At 43.0% G+C, this 16,175-nt stretch overlaps 1 protein-coding gene across 2 annotated transcripts; it reads left to right on the top strand.

The window, feature by feature from the left end:
* The first annotated feature begins 3,599 nt into the window (after window positions 1-3,599).
* ccni2 (cyclin I family, member 2) lies at window positions 3,600-14,760 on the top strand. Of its 2 annotated transcripts, none has more exons than XM_079507325.1 (7): window positions 3,600-3,922; window positions 5,680-5,842; window positions 6,685-6,819; window positions 7,541-7,615; window positions 7,822-7,962; window positions 11,378-11,677; window positions 12,598-14,760. In XM_079507325.1, the coding sequence occupies exons 2-7, from the start codon at window positions 5,729-5,731 to the stop codon at window positions 12,931-12,933; spliced, it is 1,101 nt and encodes a 366-aa protein (XP_079363451.1). In that variant the 5' UTR covers window positions 3,600-3,922; window positions 5,680-5,728; the 3' UTR covers window positions 12,934-14,760. The 2 variants fall into 2 exon arrangements, with proteins under 2 accessions (XP_079363451.1, XP_079363452.1); XM_079507326.1 differs by having other exon boundaries at window positions 5,662-5,842.
* The last annotated feature ends 1,415 nt before the right edge of the window (window positions 14,761-16,175 follow it).

Below are 16,175 nucleotides of genomic sequence, written 5' to 3'. Positions count from 1 at the left end.
GGGGAGTTTCTCTGGTTGGACGTAGCGCGTGGAAGGAACACGTTATTCCAACCAGTTCCTTTCCCCTCCATCAGGTGCCCCGGCTGGCCAGGGGGAGGCAGTTTAGAGACCAGGATTACTGTATGTTTTTTGTGAGGGTACCTACCCTAGGGGACACGGGGAGAACATGCAAACTCCACACAGAAAGGCCCTTTCGCCAACCCCGCCTCGGGTATGGGCACTGATGACACGGAGGAGGAGACACGCCGGCAGCACCCACAGCGTCCCGAGCGGGAGGCGACAGCACTACCAACTGTGCCACCGTGCCCCCATAACAGTGCATTTTCAGCTTATTGTTGTACTGTACATCAATTTAGAATAAAGATATACTGTACTCATATTCATACACCAACGTGTGAATATCCATGCTGCAGAGATTTATTCTCTCTAGGGATTTGAAACATATTCCTGCTGTCTCAAATTTGTTGAGGGAATAAATTTGAGACAGCAGGAATTCAAACACAGTCCAAACGGCAGAACCAGCTATCTCCAAACACAGCACACCATAATGAGACCAGACTCAGATTGCATGGGATACAGAGACAAGGTGGGGAGCATAAGACAGAAGGTGACTGAGACGGAGGGAGGGTGAGGGGCAGGGCCGGCCCTCCCATCAGGCAGAACAGGCAGTTGCCAGGGGCATCATGAGGGGAGGGGGGGCATCCACCAAGCAAAAAAAAACACCACCGCTTTAGAACACAAGGGGGCCATGGTCATTGTTCAAGGGGGCAGCACGAAAAATCCTGCCTAGGGCACCAAATTGCTCAGGGCCGGCACTGCCGGGGGGTGTGTGGTTGCCGCAGTCGCTTACATAGGCCCCTCCCACTAATATTGCCAGCCAATTACAATGTCGTGTCACCCCTGTGATCATGTGTAAGTAATTCGAGGGGTTTTATGCCCCCAAAAATCATGTTTTTTGCGACAAACGGTTACAATTTTCGCATTTGTGGCGCCCCCTATGGATGAAAATGGAATTACTTTTGGCTTTTGGTTGATTAAACCACCCACGACATTTGATTCAAATTTGGAGTTGATTGGACGTTTGGTTCGGGATTTGTGGCATTCTTTGTAAAATAGGCCCCTCCCACTAACTTCGGAAGCAGATTACGGCCGAACGATACGCACTATCAAAATTCCGCCTGTGGTGTTTTCATCGGAACAGTCCAGAGATCATGTGTACCAATTCTTGTGAGATTTGGGCAAAATCTGTAGGAGGAGAAGCAAAAAGTGTGTTTTGGAGAAAATTCAAAATGAAAAATCGCATTTTCCCATTCATGTCAATGGGGAAATTTAATTCACTAATAAATTAATATCAATTAAACTATACAGCATTTCTCTTAAAAGAATACAAGCACATCCTTCCCGATGAAGCCGGTCAATTTGAGATATAGCTCAAGTGCGTGCTGCCAAAACTGTGGGAGGAGTAGCGTATCAAAAAAAAGTTACTCTAGTGGAATAAAGAAAGTGTTACAATTGCAATAGTCTGGTTGCCCTTTGGGCAACCACACTAATTACCGATTTTGGTTTGATTTTACAATTGGGGGTCGCAGAGATATTTTTGTTTTTATTTTTATTTTTATCAAAGAGGATCTTGATAGCAAAAACTGGGGGTCCTTCAAAAACTTGAATCCCAGGTGTCCTTGAGGTAGATCCAAGGGGGTTCAGTCTGGGGATCTTATACAAACCCAAGATACCGGAGGAGGAGGACCAACAGCCCACGGTAAGGCCTTTAGGAGGGCCATTCAAGCCGCAAGCGGAGCCTGCAGCACCACCGTTTCCCTGCCGGTGGAGCCTGCGGAACCATTGCGGCTCAATAATCCGCCACTCCTGAATGAAGTGCTTGGTGCTGGGAGTCTGGTGCAACGCAAAGGTCCTGCGCTGCACCTGGTGAGAGCAGGAGTGGACCTGGTGAGACGTAGGAGGGGCCCGGACAGGAGTCAACCCACAGAGCCTAGTCCTTCCATGCACCAGACCTCCCAGTCCTGGCATAGTAGTTTGGGAGCGGCGGACTGTGTGACCCTGTCTTTCCCTAATGGGACTGATCGTGGGTAGCTACTGGGACATAAGTCGGGACTTGATCACCCCGGCTGGGTCACCTGAGTGAGGGGTATGATGTTGCGAGACCCGAAACCCTGATGACCTTGGGATACATCACTGAGGATACGTCCCAGGTGCATCCATTGTATTTTAATTTTTTTTCTACCGAGCAATCTTCGTTCCTTCTCTCTATGGTCATGAAGTGTGGGTCATGGCCGAAAGAATAAGGTTGCGAATACAAGCGGACAAAATTAGTTTTCTTCTACGGGTGCGGCTGACATCTCCCTTAGAGATAGGGTGAGAAGTCCAGTCACGCGAGAGAGACTCGGAGTATAGAGTCGCAGCTTCTTCGCCTGGAAAGGAGCCAGCTTAGGTGGTTCGGGCATCTGGTTAGGATGCCTCTCGACCATAGGGAGGTCCTCAAGGCACGGTCAGGCGACTCAGGCACCCCCGGGCAGACCAAGACCAAGGATGAGATGGAGGGATTACATCGACTCACTGGCCTTGGAACGCCTCGGGAGAGTCGGGATCCCCCAGGAGGAAGTTACTAATGTTGCTCTGAGGGAAATCTGGAGCTCTCTGTGGAGCTGTTGCCCCCGCGACCCTACGGATAAGCGGTTGAAGATAGATGGATGGATGGATGGATGAATCTTATACAAGAACCCCAGAACGGGTTCAAAATCAAAATAATATTCAGTTTAATCACTTATATTTCGTACCCTTCGGCTACCGCCTACCTGGCTGGTATTCGCTGATCTACAAGCTCCCAACATTTCTCAATGGCGTTCTAAGCTTTGTAGATCAGCTATTCTCAAGAAGTCATAAAACCTTAAACAGGCTAATCTTTAACATGAACTAAAAAACATTGCCAGGATGCAACTGGGACGTATCCTCAGCGATGTATCCCAAGGTCATCGGGGTTTCAGGTCTTCCAACATCATACCCCTCACTCGGGTGACCCAGTAGCTACTCTATCAGTCCCATTAGGGAAAAACCAGGGACACACAATCCGCTGCTCCAGAACTACTGCCGGTACTGGGCGGGCCAACCGGCGGGTACCGGGCAGGCCATCCGGTGCGTGGAGGGACTAGGCACTGTGGGTTGACTCCTGGCCGGGCACCTCCATCAGGGCACCTCCTACACCTCACCAGGTCCTCTCCTGCTCTCACCAGGTGCAGCCAGGACCTGTGCGTTGCATCAGATTCCCAGCACCAGACATTTAACATTATTATTAACACTAATCTTATGAGAGTCCCCTCTCACAACATATTTTCATATCAAAATATTTTCATTAGATTTTTTTTCCACCAATGTGGGGTTCTAAGATGTTTGAGAACCATATTGGACTACAATATATCCTTCCATTGGATGATGTTTAAGATGTTTGAGAACCATATTGGACTACAATATATCCTTCCATTTTGTATACCGGTAGAATCCCGTATGTTTGACCCACTAACACAATTTTTTTGTATCATTCCTTTGGCAACGTGACAAATGTGGGTGGAGTCCGAGGCGTTCAAAACAGTGATTGTACCAGCCTCCTCCTTCTCTCTCTGATTTTGTTTTCTGTCTCCTTGGTTTGCGCTTGTTTTGTTTTACCGTTTTTTTTGTCAATAATATCGCGCAATATATATATTGTTTGGATCGCTGCTTGTTTATAATAATGCGGCTGCTCCGTTTGTACCCATCGCGCACAAACACATATTCTACATTGTTGCGTTGACAGCATATCCTTTTGCTTGTTATTGCGATTTTTAATATTTGGTGATCATGGATGACTAAAAGAAAAGCTGTATAAATGCGACTGTCGTCGAAGAAATCTCCTGCTTTTGAACTCAAAGAGGTAAGAGTCAGACAAGCTTCAACAAAAATGTTGTTCATATAGTCTGCAGAGATCATCAGCAACTGTTCGAGTCTTTGCAGCTGCCTGTGCAGCTCGTAGCTTTATTATCCCGCCTAGCGTTAGATATCACGTACTTTAACGCTTATGATTCACAAAATGTATTAAAAACACGACAATGTTTATAACTTTGCAGTTTACACACGGACTGCTGTTTGTTTTGTTTGCCTCAGGGGCAGTCTTCAAAAGTCTGGAAAATGGCGATGTTGTTTACCAAAATGAACGCGTATTTCCTGATTTGCTGCTAGTACGTCTTGATCAATAGGGGGCTTTATGAAGATGATCTCTCTGCTTTGGGATATGAAATGTCATAAATCGGGTTTTTCCTGTTCACTGTTTTGCCTATACTTTAACGTCTTTAGGTATAGCCAACGGACATCTCTTCTTGGCGCCTACATTTGTATGCGTTATGTCATATGTGACTGAAGCATTAATGCAAAGATTAACAGTTCACATTAATAACGTCTGTTTAAAATGCAGTCTTTTAAAATAAAGCCAGTACATCACGACAGCTTCGATCACAATGTGATCAAAAGGGTAATTATCTCAGCTTGCTAACAGTTGCAATACACACGCAACGCGTGACACATCCCACTATATCTATTGTGTGCCAGTACTCCCAAACGTCAGTCATAGCTGTGTAATCACATAGATGTGATGTACTTTTATTATCTACTTTATCTGTATGCTCGGCATACAATTTGTACCGCAACTGTCTCTGTTCCTGTCCTGCTTTGTCTTGCTTGTTCTGTATCATAGAGTTAGGAGGGAGACTGTTGATGGCTTAGGGTTGACAACAGAACAGTACAGCAACTTGCAATGGGCCTGGTCTACAAGATTCACTACACCACCAAGATATCAAAATACTTCCTTAATGGCAACAAAGTCCACAATCACAACACCAGAGGGAGTTCAACAAACCAGGTGCAACCCAGATTCGGCTCAAACAAGGGATTTAATTAATTTCGCTCCTATGACACTAAAATGTGGAACGCCCTACCAACAGCCATTAAGAAATGTGATTCCCTAGACTCAAAACCGCTCTCAAAGAGCACCTACGGACAGCTGCAATTCAAAACCCATGTATAAAAGTCAAATCATGGACCATAGCTAGTTAGCTACTAATAATAATAAACTTTATTTATATAGCACCTTTTATACAGAGTTGCAGTTAAAAGTGCTTCACAGGCAGGACAGAAATCAGGTACTTTACAGTTGGGTCATAACATATCAGACACAATACACAGAGTATGCATAAAATTATGAACATAAAGGGGAATAAAACCTATTAATCATATACTCTTCTGGCTACATAATGTAGCTCGTTGTGCAAATGTACATATTCTCTGTGTGTGTGTGTGTGTGTGTGTGTGTGTGTGTGTGTGTGTGTGTGTGTGTGTGTGTGTGTGTGTGTGTGTGTGTTGTGTGTGTGTGTGTGTGTGTGTGTGTGCTTAATACAACTATAATAATGTATGACACTGGTTCTCAATTTGGGGTACAATTGGACCCTTACAGGTCTATTTGGTTCCATTTGTATCCTCCATTCATTGAAATGCATTTTACGGTGTAGATCGGGGTTCTGAAGTGTGTATGTGTGTGTGTGTGTGTGTGTGTGGGGGGGGGGGGTCACGCACCCCAAATTGGGGTGTTGAAAAAGCCAGCACTGACCTACGTTAACTCAGCGTTTCCCTGTGCATCAGGTGTGTGCGCCCTGGGTGAAGCCTGGCCCGTGTCCTGGTACCGTTCCCCATGAAGAACCCAGCTGTAGCAGAGGGCCATCGCCTGGTGGTGCTGCTCCAGGATGCTCTGGTCAGGGAGGCACGCCTCTGGAAGGTCCCTGTCTTCAAAGGTGGATGTATCCAGGTATTGACCTTGAGAAGTGTGCATTTGATTACATTATCCTGGAGAACAGCCAGGATTAGGGAGAAGGTCTCACCCTGGCTAGGAAGTACTTGTTTTAGACAGACTGCACACAAAACAAGATGGGGTGCAAGTGCAACCTCTAATAGGCAATGAAATGGCTTCATGTGATCAGACTTCATGTGTCCAGTCCTCTGACGTCTGTTATCTTTCTTACACTATGGAACTTTTGATTATTTTATTTCATTCATTTTAAATCCAGGATAAGATGCCACTAATATCACAATCCCTATTACAATGAGGGATGCACCGATGTATCGGCCACACATCGGTAACGACCGATATTTGATGTTATCGGTCAATATCGGTATTGGCAAATAAAACTGACATTAACCGATGGCAGTACCCAATATTTATCTGTTGTTGTTGATAAGCAACATAGCCAGCAATTTGCTGGCTATGTTGGTTATCCGGTAGCCAACCAAGCTGTAGATTCTGAAGATTAGTGTTTTGTATTTTTTTTTATTATTGAAGATGTATTTGTTTCCCTGGCACAAAAGGGGGAAATAAAGACAACAAAAACTAAATAAACATATTGGTATCTATCAGTATCGGCCACGTTGTTATTTTAAACATTGATATCGTCCAAGAATTTCCATATCGGTGCATCCCTAATTACAATATCCAAAAACCCAGACGATCTAGTAGTCTCATATCACAATGCCGGGATATATTGCCAAGCCCAGGTTGAAGACAATAAACAATGGGCTTCTGAAGATAAAGAGGCTTGTGAGTGCACTTAAACGCCATTGATAAAGACTAATGGTTGGTGGTTTCCCTTTCAGGGCACTGACATTTCTCTGTACGAGCAACAGGATGTGATCCAGTGGCTTGGAGAGATGAGCAGGCTATTCCAGTTCTGTCCTGAGACGTTTGCATTGGGAGCCTGTGTGCTCACTCGACTTGTGTCTACAGTAAAGGTATGTTGAGAGTTGAGACACCATCTAAGTGGTAACAGTGCCCCGTCATCCAATGCTCCACATTTTGTCCCCAAGGTCTTTTGAGTGCTGATTGTAATTTAGTAAAATGAACTACAGTAAGTGTACAGATATCAGTTGATGCCAGAACATGTCACAACAAATCACGAAATACAGTACACAATGTCATGGAATGTCACAGCAGAGTGCTTGTTTTTTCTTTTGTCTTATCTTAAAGATAGAAGGGGATTCATCTGTCTGATGAAGAAGCATAAATTGCACTTGCCAAACTCTTGTTCCGCTTTTATAAAAGCGGAACAAACAATATAAATATTGTTTGTTCCGCTTGTGGGAGTGGATCAGAGCTAGTAGCAACGATAACAATAATATTGTTATCGTAGTAGTTCACATATTTAATATGTGAACTATCAATCTGGTGAACTATGGCACGGATGTACTACTGATTTGAAATACAGTGCTGTAATCTCACCAATGTTGGACCGCCGCATTTAATGTCCCCTATAGAGACATATCGGTATTCGGTAGGCAGAGATCTGATCAGATCAAAGCATTAGAGCAGTCCTCCAAGCAATGCTGCAAGATTATCACTCAGACGCTGTATTATATTATATTACATGAAAAAAGGTAAATGTTTGAGTGGTAATTAACACTATATCCTGTGGGTTGGACACATCGATAAATCTTTACTATTCCCTTTTAACAGGCTCAACCAAAATACCTTAAATGCATCGCCTTCACCTCGCTCATACTGGCGGCGAAAATCAATGAGGAGGATGAGGTACAGTAGGAAGATATTACCCATGTTTGAGCACTAAACATGCAAAAGCAATTTTAACGACAATACTCAATAATGCTGTATCATTATACTAACCTAATGCTGGATAAGTGGCTCATGAAAGTATAATGTATGAAAAAGAAGTATGAGTGAGGCTAATTTAAAACAAGTTTTATTTGCTTCCCTTTTCATGGTGTCTGTTAAAACAGGTGATGGGCTCGGTTAAGGACCTGGTTGCGCAGAGTGAATGCAACTTTTCAACTGCAGAGATTCTTCGCATGGAAAGGATCATTCTGGACAAGCTGAACTGGGACCTGTACACCGCAACACCAGTTGATTTCATTCACATAGTAAGTTAGGATCAGACACATATAGACTGGCAAAAGAACAAGAACTCTTTACACCAGAATTATACTTTGTTGCGCACCAAACATAGGTGATCTATAAGCTCACAACACATCGCGACACGACGTCTTGTGAGCTTGTAGACTGCCATTAACATGCAACCAAGTATAAATCAGGCCTTGGAGCTGGACCTGAGTTGTCAAAGCATCTCATACTACAGTGAGCACGCTCACGTGACAGTTAATCCTGATTCCCGACCCTGGGTCAAATAGACTGTAAGGTTTCTCTGGTTTGTTTTCAATTACTTCAATGCTAGTTGCAAGGGGGGGGGGTTGCTACAAAAGATGAAGGGAAGTTTGGTCAAATCACAAGAAAGTTTGACAAGTCAGCTGAGTGTAATTTTGTTATTTACAGCTCGTTTTTAAACAAATGCTGAGACATCTTACAGAATTATTGAAATACTCTGACCCAGTTTGTCTTTTGTAGCTATGAGATGGTTTGTGAAATACTGGCCCCGTGATCGTGTCTAAAAACAGCAATACAAAAAGCATAAAGACAAACATCTCATGCCTACATATAGGTTGCATCAAGATGGCTTTTACAAACCCTTACACCCACAAAGTTAAATTGGTCCTAATTGAGATTGTGCATTGATTGATATTTTCTCGACACATCGTGACAGCTCATCAAATGTACGGTATGTTGTCACAAATCCCATGCCAGTATTCTGCAATTGCATAAACAGCTCGGCACAGAATCAATACAAAGCACAACAGCAGTTGACAGCCTGTCAAAGACCCTGATAATACGCCAGGGCAAAGATCTGGACATGTTGCGAGTGCACAATGTGAACAAAGATCTGGACATGTTGCGAGTGCACAATGTGAACAAAGCTACAACAAAGTGACATTTCAGTTCTGGTCTGAATTAGAGCCAAGTCAATTTTGCCCCCACAGCCACATGAGACGGTAACTGCAAGCTTTCATCAAAAAATGCAAGCGCATGATAGGCCAAGGCACTTCAGTCTAACCGTTAACTGAACATGATAGGCCAAGGCACTTCAGTCTAACCGTTAACTCCTAGCCTTACAGCGCAAAGCGCAACCCTGCTGCCGTGCGGAGGTGTTCAGGGATAATAGACCATTTAGGCTGTATCGATCCCCTAGGGCCTACACTTGAAGAATAAATGGATGACTTGGGGTCATTGGCATAATTGATACCATTGCTTAACTGGTTTTCATTACTGCTCTGCCAAAGCAGGTTTATCATTGGTACAAAGTCCCCATTAGGTGTTTTCAATTACATTTATGGCACAGTATTGTTAGACCGTACTATCCACAATTGGTGAACCTTCAGAAAATATTGGTCATGCCACTAACCACCAAACGTATCAAACCACACCACCACAATCAACCATTGCATACATTAAATCTATGATTTTCTCCATTTGTGCTATATTGGTTATGTTAGACTCCTGGTCTTGTATCACCAATTTAGTCCCATGACTGTACATAAATTGCTAGACCAAACTTGGCCAACTCCTACATTTAAATGCTTTTATACAGAGATAAAGAATTTCCTCTCCAGGAAATTCACCCCATGAAGTTCCCCTCATTGTGAAATATTTTCATGCATTTAGTGGATCAGCAATCTGAACCATTGTAAATATCTATTCTGGACCAAAAGAACCCCACCAACAAGTACCATGTGGATTTCTCTCCTGTAGAGTTGAAAGATTTTAAAAGCCACAATCGGTTGTCAAACACAGGCTTGGCAGCTGGTGGTGACACCCAAAAGGTCCAGATACAATGTGCAACTTTAACTTGATGTTGCTGAAGTTGGCATTTTAGCGGTTCAGTGCCTCATAATACTAATGACAGGGCACTCTCAGCTACTGTTGTTATGGATTGTGTGTCTAATCTGACAGAAACACGTTCAAGGAATTATTGCAGTGAATGCATGAAGACCGATTCCACGTCCTCCCAAAAATTCACCATTAGATATTACAAAATCTAAGAATAGTAGATTTCTCTTTGAATAAACAATACATTACAATATTCTAATAAAATAAAGATACAATTTATCTTAATACCATTGTCGAATAAATATGTGCACCTCTACCATGTCAGAATTACATTTCCTCTTAAAAAAAAGAAAATCACTTTGCATTTATGTACCGTAACGTAAAATAAAGTGTAATCCTCCATTGTCTTTTTAAAACAGCGATCAATAAAATCCAGTTGCCACCATGACACATTGATATATGAATAGATAAGTAGATTAGACACATCTTTTTCCACTCGTTATGTTTCAACAACCAGCCAGATATACCGTATATTGTTAAGGCAGAATCAGCCATGTGATTCAACAACACTCCGTAATTATTCTAGGAGTGATACTCTTGACCTAAAACCAATTGATTAAGTGATCAAATATAAATGCTCTTTGTTAACCATACCAGTTTGCCTTTCCTGTGTTTGTTTCTTCCATTGACCTTTGGTAGCGAGGTGAAGAGAGAAAGTTATTTAGAGAGAGTGTCAAATTATCTGTCAAGTAGGAAGAGATTGTGGATGAACTGATGGCTGAAGGTGAGAACATGTGTTTGATGTCACATTGTTGAATCTGCCTTCAAAGAAATTCCATTCTGTCAAAATAAAATGCAATGGCTTTTGTTTTGCTACAATTAAAGTAAGGCGTACAATAGTAAGACTATTTCTCTCAAACAGATACCGTATGTCCCATTGCAAGATTGCAGCTCACACTCGCACCCCCTACACACACACACACACACAAAATGCAAGCTGCAGCTTTACAACAACTTTAACTGTCTAATGTACTCTCCACAAATCTTTCTTTGCCATCCTGGTTGGATTTCATAGTAATATGTTATCCTGAACACGTACAGAATCACAGACAAGCACTGCACGTTTCACTTAATAAACATGTCAACAACACACTTGTGTGTGTGTGGGGGGGGGGGGGTCTATGTGTCGTCTCTCTACACTTATAATTACCCTTAGACCGACCTATTTGCTTTAAACTGCTGGGAGTCCAGTCGTTGATGCACACTTAGGGAAAGGATAGAAGATTACGGAATGCATGGTGACAGGAAAATGCAAGGTCATACAAGACGATCACATGACATGTCTTAAATATATACTCTATCTATACTCTATACTGTCCATAGATATGATCAACATGACGTGATGTTTTATAGGGGTCTTTGGATATGAAATGGATGGATCAAACTGATATGACAAGTTGAAGGTTAGGATGAGGATTTGATGTGGCTGTTGCAGGAGTAAAGAGGTTGAAAGATCTATCATTAACAGACACAGCAATGCCATGATGATGTCATCATTACGATGTCATGCTAACATTTTGGTCTCTGCTTCTATGTGCTCCTCTCCCTTCTATCCAGTTCCACGCCATGCTCATTTCCGGCCACCCCCACCTCATTCCGTCCATCGGCCTCGGCTCCGGTCGGGGCTGGGGCTCGGACCCCGGTTCCGTCTCCCCCAGTCGTGGGTCAGGCCGTCAGAAGAGGCCCTCTGGCTTCCAGGTGGCGTTGTGGACCAAGCAGGTGCAGCACTGTATGGCCTGCCACCAGCTGTGGCAGTTCAAGGGCTCCACGTTGGCCTTGGCCATCATCACCTTGGAGTTGGAGGCGCTCACCCCCGACTGGTTCTCCATATTCACAGAGCTGTTGAAGAAAGCACAGGTGAGGGCATCATAACACCTCATCCGCACTGCCAGCGATGCGAGCGAACGAGGACATCCCATTAAAATACACGTTTTTCAATGACGTACCGCGCGCGACAACGTGCCGTGCAGCGACATCGCCCACCCCTCCTATATTTGCTCGCAGTCTATTTGAGCGAGGTTTCATGGCCCCTAACCTAAACACTTTTGTTTGAGATCTACACGCTACTATTTATTAATTATTTGATTGGTTCAGGCTAAGTCGCAACGCAATGGCCGACTCTCCATATCAAGACAGTTTTTCGTGCAATATCTCCGTCGGAACGCTCGCTCCTTGCCTGTGTAGATGGCAACAAGCCATCTACACGTAACACTTACAGGCCAGGTTGCGGGTTGTGAGACACCCACAGTAAATGACCCTCCAAGTGTCAAAAGGAAGTCCTAAATTTCTCAATCATACCAGGAGTGTTTATTTTGTGCGATAAATTTGTGTCTGAGTACATCCATTTCACACAATGCTAATATTACGTGACAAGGATGTAACAATATTTTTGGTATCGCAATATTGAAAATGTCAGGATATTATCTTTTTGTTTGACCATCTGTGGGAGCTATTAGCATCTACGCATGGATACTGTGTGGGGGGTGTTTTGAAAAATAAATTGAGGTTAGAACTGTGTAGCTTCTAGCTCAGGAAGGTTTACCCAACAACAACAAATCACATAACCATCTTAAATGGTAAATGTTGCATTTCTATTGCTCGTTTTATCCAAAGCACCAACCTGCTCATTGGGAGCTGTTGGTGTGAAGTGTCTTGCTCAAGGACAATTCGATACTAACCCTAACCCAGAGGGAGCCAGTTATTGAACCAAGAAACTGTGGCCACTCTGAGCCACTGCCACTCCCTCTTAACCGGTCATCCATTCCCTCCGCTGTCAGGTTGAGAGCAGCGAGTTCATCCACTGTAAGGAGATGGTGGACCAACATCTCAACAACCTGGAGTTCTCCCTTCCACCCAACGCCATCTACATCCTCAACGGTGCCCAGCTCCAGGAGGACGAGGCAGCACTGCGCCCCGGGCACCACCTTCAGCGGGGGCGAGGAAGGGGAGGCTACGGCGGGCAGGGGGACTTGGAGTACTGTGACGGTTTTGGGTGTTTGTATAACGAGGGCATGGCACCTGGTGCGACGGAACGAGACGGCGGTGAAAGACCACGCAACACCCAACACTTAAACATCTCCCCGTGCCCACCTCTTCACCCACCCATGATCTAGCGGTACACGTTTATCCAAAGCTCTCGTCGCATCTTCCACTGAAGTGTGCTCTCGGTGGCATTGTGAGGCAATGGAGAACGGCAGTTTTGCTAACACTTATGACTGTATATTGCCACGGCCGTTCATTATTATGACATTATATTGTGATCACTCATCATGGGCCCACTTGTTTTATCTCGCTTTTGGTCTTTAGTTCTCAGTTCCTGTTTTTCTGCTGCAGGCAGCACTGCCGGGTTCCATTGCCTCAAAATGCTATACATGCACTGCAGCCTTTTGAATCTTATGTACAGTATGTGGGGAGGGTGAGAGAGTTGGGAAAAGTTGTGTGTGAGTCAGGGGGAACTTGGAAGAGCAGTGCACACTAAAGTCGAAATGAGCAGAAAAATGGTTTCTCCCCCTTGGAGTCTAGCTCTCATCGACAACTGGCTGAAATGTGAATTAATTGGAAGGTGTAGGGAGCATTATGATGCTATGTACAGTAAATTATACTTTAGTGTACACAGGACAGCTGCAGGTTCGATTGTGGACAGTGTATTTCATTCAAGTTGTCCACCCACCAAACACTGCCATTGCTCTTCCGTCATTAGCTTTTTTCCATAACATTTGCCTTCTCTCCTAGTGAGATTGGATGTGTAAAGCAGTTTGTGTTTTTCGAGTATGAACAAGGCCAAGATACCTTTTGTTGAGAATGAGAAATGATTTTTGGGGAGGTTTGTTTGCTGTGAGGCATCTTGGTGCTTGTTAATTCCCCAGAACTATTTAGCACTTTGTTACTAAGATAACCTTTTTTATATACATATAATTTTATAATTATATTTTTCAAGACTCACTTTTATTATTTTAATCTTATTTCTTGTTACTGTTTAAGTTACACAAATGTGTCTACCAGCTTTTTACGACTGTGATCATGAAAAGAAAGCTTTAAGTTCTTATGACTAGATGCTGCAAATATATTTTTATTTCATTAACACTTAGCTGGATTATTATGCAACATATCAGAAATGACATTAAACACAGCCAAGTGCATTTTCCCCTACAACGATGTTTAAATAAGCCACCTCAAGGGCCTGTGTTGATATACAGTAGGCTATATATAAATGGTAGTGCTGTTTTGTTAAATCATTGAGGTCAGAATCATGTTGATTGCACTTTTTCAACACAGGCTCTGGGCTTTAACCTTGATGTACGGAATACATGTTAATGCTCTCTGGATACTTCCGCTGAAATGGAGACTCAGTCAAATGCTCGGATACAAAGTGTCAAGTAGATCCATTGTTGTCGGAATCCAACCTGGAATAGCAAGCATTCTATTTAAGCTCCATTTTCAACCCGGTGTTCCTATTCTGTGCAGGTTACCGTTTAAAATGGCAAAAAAATAGCCAAGCTACAATCTGTCGATTTGCAAAGATCGGGAAGCCTGGGGGCCAGATTCGAACCCTGGTCCATGTGGTTCACAAGGAACACATGGTCTGTGTGCACTATTAGCCTGAGCCACCAGGCACCTCCAAAGCATTTTAAATACTGTATTAAGTCTATAGATAGTGGATTGGCTTAGTGCCCGTGCAACGCTTAAGAGGAAATGCATGCAAACAAGTGTTAGGAGCATTTGAGTCTGCGGTCTCCGTTTCAGTTCCTTTGTCTTTAATGTGAATCTGTTAAGATACAGTACGTTGTCATCATTCATCCATGTTTCTGTTTAGCCATTCAAACTGGATTTTAAACCAGCGACCAATGTAGAAGAGCTTGTTTTTGTTTTCATTGGTTACTTATTTCAGATAAGGCAGCTATATCCTTTCGACCACAGAAATAAAGCTTTGATAAAGCAAATGTTCAGAGACTGATTTTCTCTTTCCTCAAAAAAGTTAACTTTATAGGACGTTTAGAATTATGACTGACATTTGAGTAAATCTACCAAGGAGTTAAATGTATTCTTACTATAACTGACACGTTTACAGATGTTTTTAAATATAACCGTCACAGCAGTATATTCTATATAGTTTGTTGAACTTGGTGTACAACATGGCCAATGAGGAAGATGAAAAACTAAACCAGAGGTTTTAAACTGATGGTCCATGGCGGTATTGCATGTGGTCCATCAATGTCGGTTACTGGGAAGTCAAATGTCAAGAATTTCACAAAGGAGTTCGAATTTCAAGCAAAAGTGTACCGGATTGACTGGTTGAGTCACCATTATTAGGAACTGTGCCCATATAATCATGCATTTGCATGCGTCTGCTAGTATGCATGAGTTTAATATGGAAGATTAAGAGAACATAAGGGCAACCATGGTAAAGGAATAGATCAGTCATTTTTGAGCCCCGGACCACTAGCATGTGTCAGTTAAATAATTACTGTTAATTAAGGGCTTGATTTAATTCACCTCAAATTAACAAATTAACTTAAGTCCTTAAACGGACAGTGGTCCCCAGGTTGATTCTTAGTCAGGGTGGTGGTCCCTGGTTCATAATCGGTTGAAAGCCCCTGCACTAAACCATACATATTTACCAATATTGCTGTGGCTCACATTGGAGGTAAAGCTGTTACCTGGGAAGGTTCCCTGATCCCAGCATGTTGAAAGTGTTCTAAAAGGACCCCATTTTCAACCCATCCTCACTAAATGCTCATGATAAAATGGTACCAGGTCAATTTTTGTTCTACTCTGTCTGTGGACAGTTCAGAAACCAGTGACTTCTTGCGTTTTTAAAGTGCCTAGTGATGAACAATGGCTTATGGCTTCCATTATAGCATGCCAACTTTCCAGTAGGCCTAATAGAAAACCTGTAGTTTCTGTGAGTTTGGATTCCCCATCGATGAGGTCACTGGCAGGTGGGTTTCTGAACTGTAGACTCCAGAGAAAGAGTGAGTACAGACATCATGGTACCATATTATGAGCATTAGTGAGGACCAAGGATGAATACTAACACAAACCTTTTGGGAGTAACAGTTGTGGAAACATTAAAAAAATTATTAAATTACACATTTTCATAGTGTAATTAAACTAGAAAGATACAATTCTGGTGGTACAATAGTGTGGTTGCCTCGACCGCCAATATAGGACCCTCCCACTAATTTTGCTAGACAATTACAATGTCTCGTCACCCCTGTGATCATGTGTAAGCAATTCGTTGGGGATTTATCCTCCAAAAAGCTTTTGTTTTGCAACAAACGGTTTAATTTTTCACGTGTGGCGCCCCCCATGGGTGAAAATGGAATTGCTTTTGGCAGTGTAATTAAATAAAGAC

Source organism: Electrona antarctica (assembly GCF_951216825.1).
Source record: "Electrona antarctica genome assembly, chromosome: 8".
Classification (NCBI taxonomy): Eukaryota; Metazoa; Chordata; class Actinopteri; order Myctophiformes; family Myctophidae; genus Electrona; species Electrona antarctica.
The sequence above is the reverse complement of the archived record's forward strand: the minus strand, read 5'-3'. Positions and strand labels throughout refer to the sequence as shown.

Excerpts from the sequence above, each read along its gene's own strand:
- ccni2 (XM_079507325.1), top strand. The coding sequence starts at position 5,729 with ATGAAGAACCCAGCTGTAGCAGAGGGCCATCGCCTGGTGGTGCTGCTC. Across the intron at positions 7,616-7,821 it reads AAATCAATGAGGAGGATGAG|GTGATGGGCTCGGTTAAGGA; the intron begins GTACAGTAGGAA and ends CTGTTAAAACAG. Across the intron at positions 7,963-11,377 it reads CAGTTGATTTCATTCACATA|TTCCACGCCATGCTCATTTC; the intron begins GTAAGTTAGGAT and ends CCTTCTATCCAG.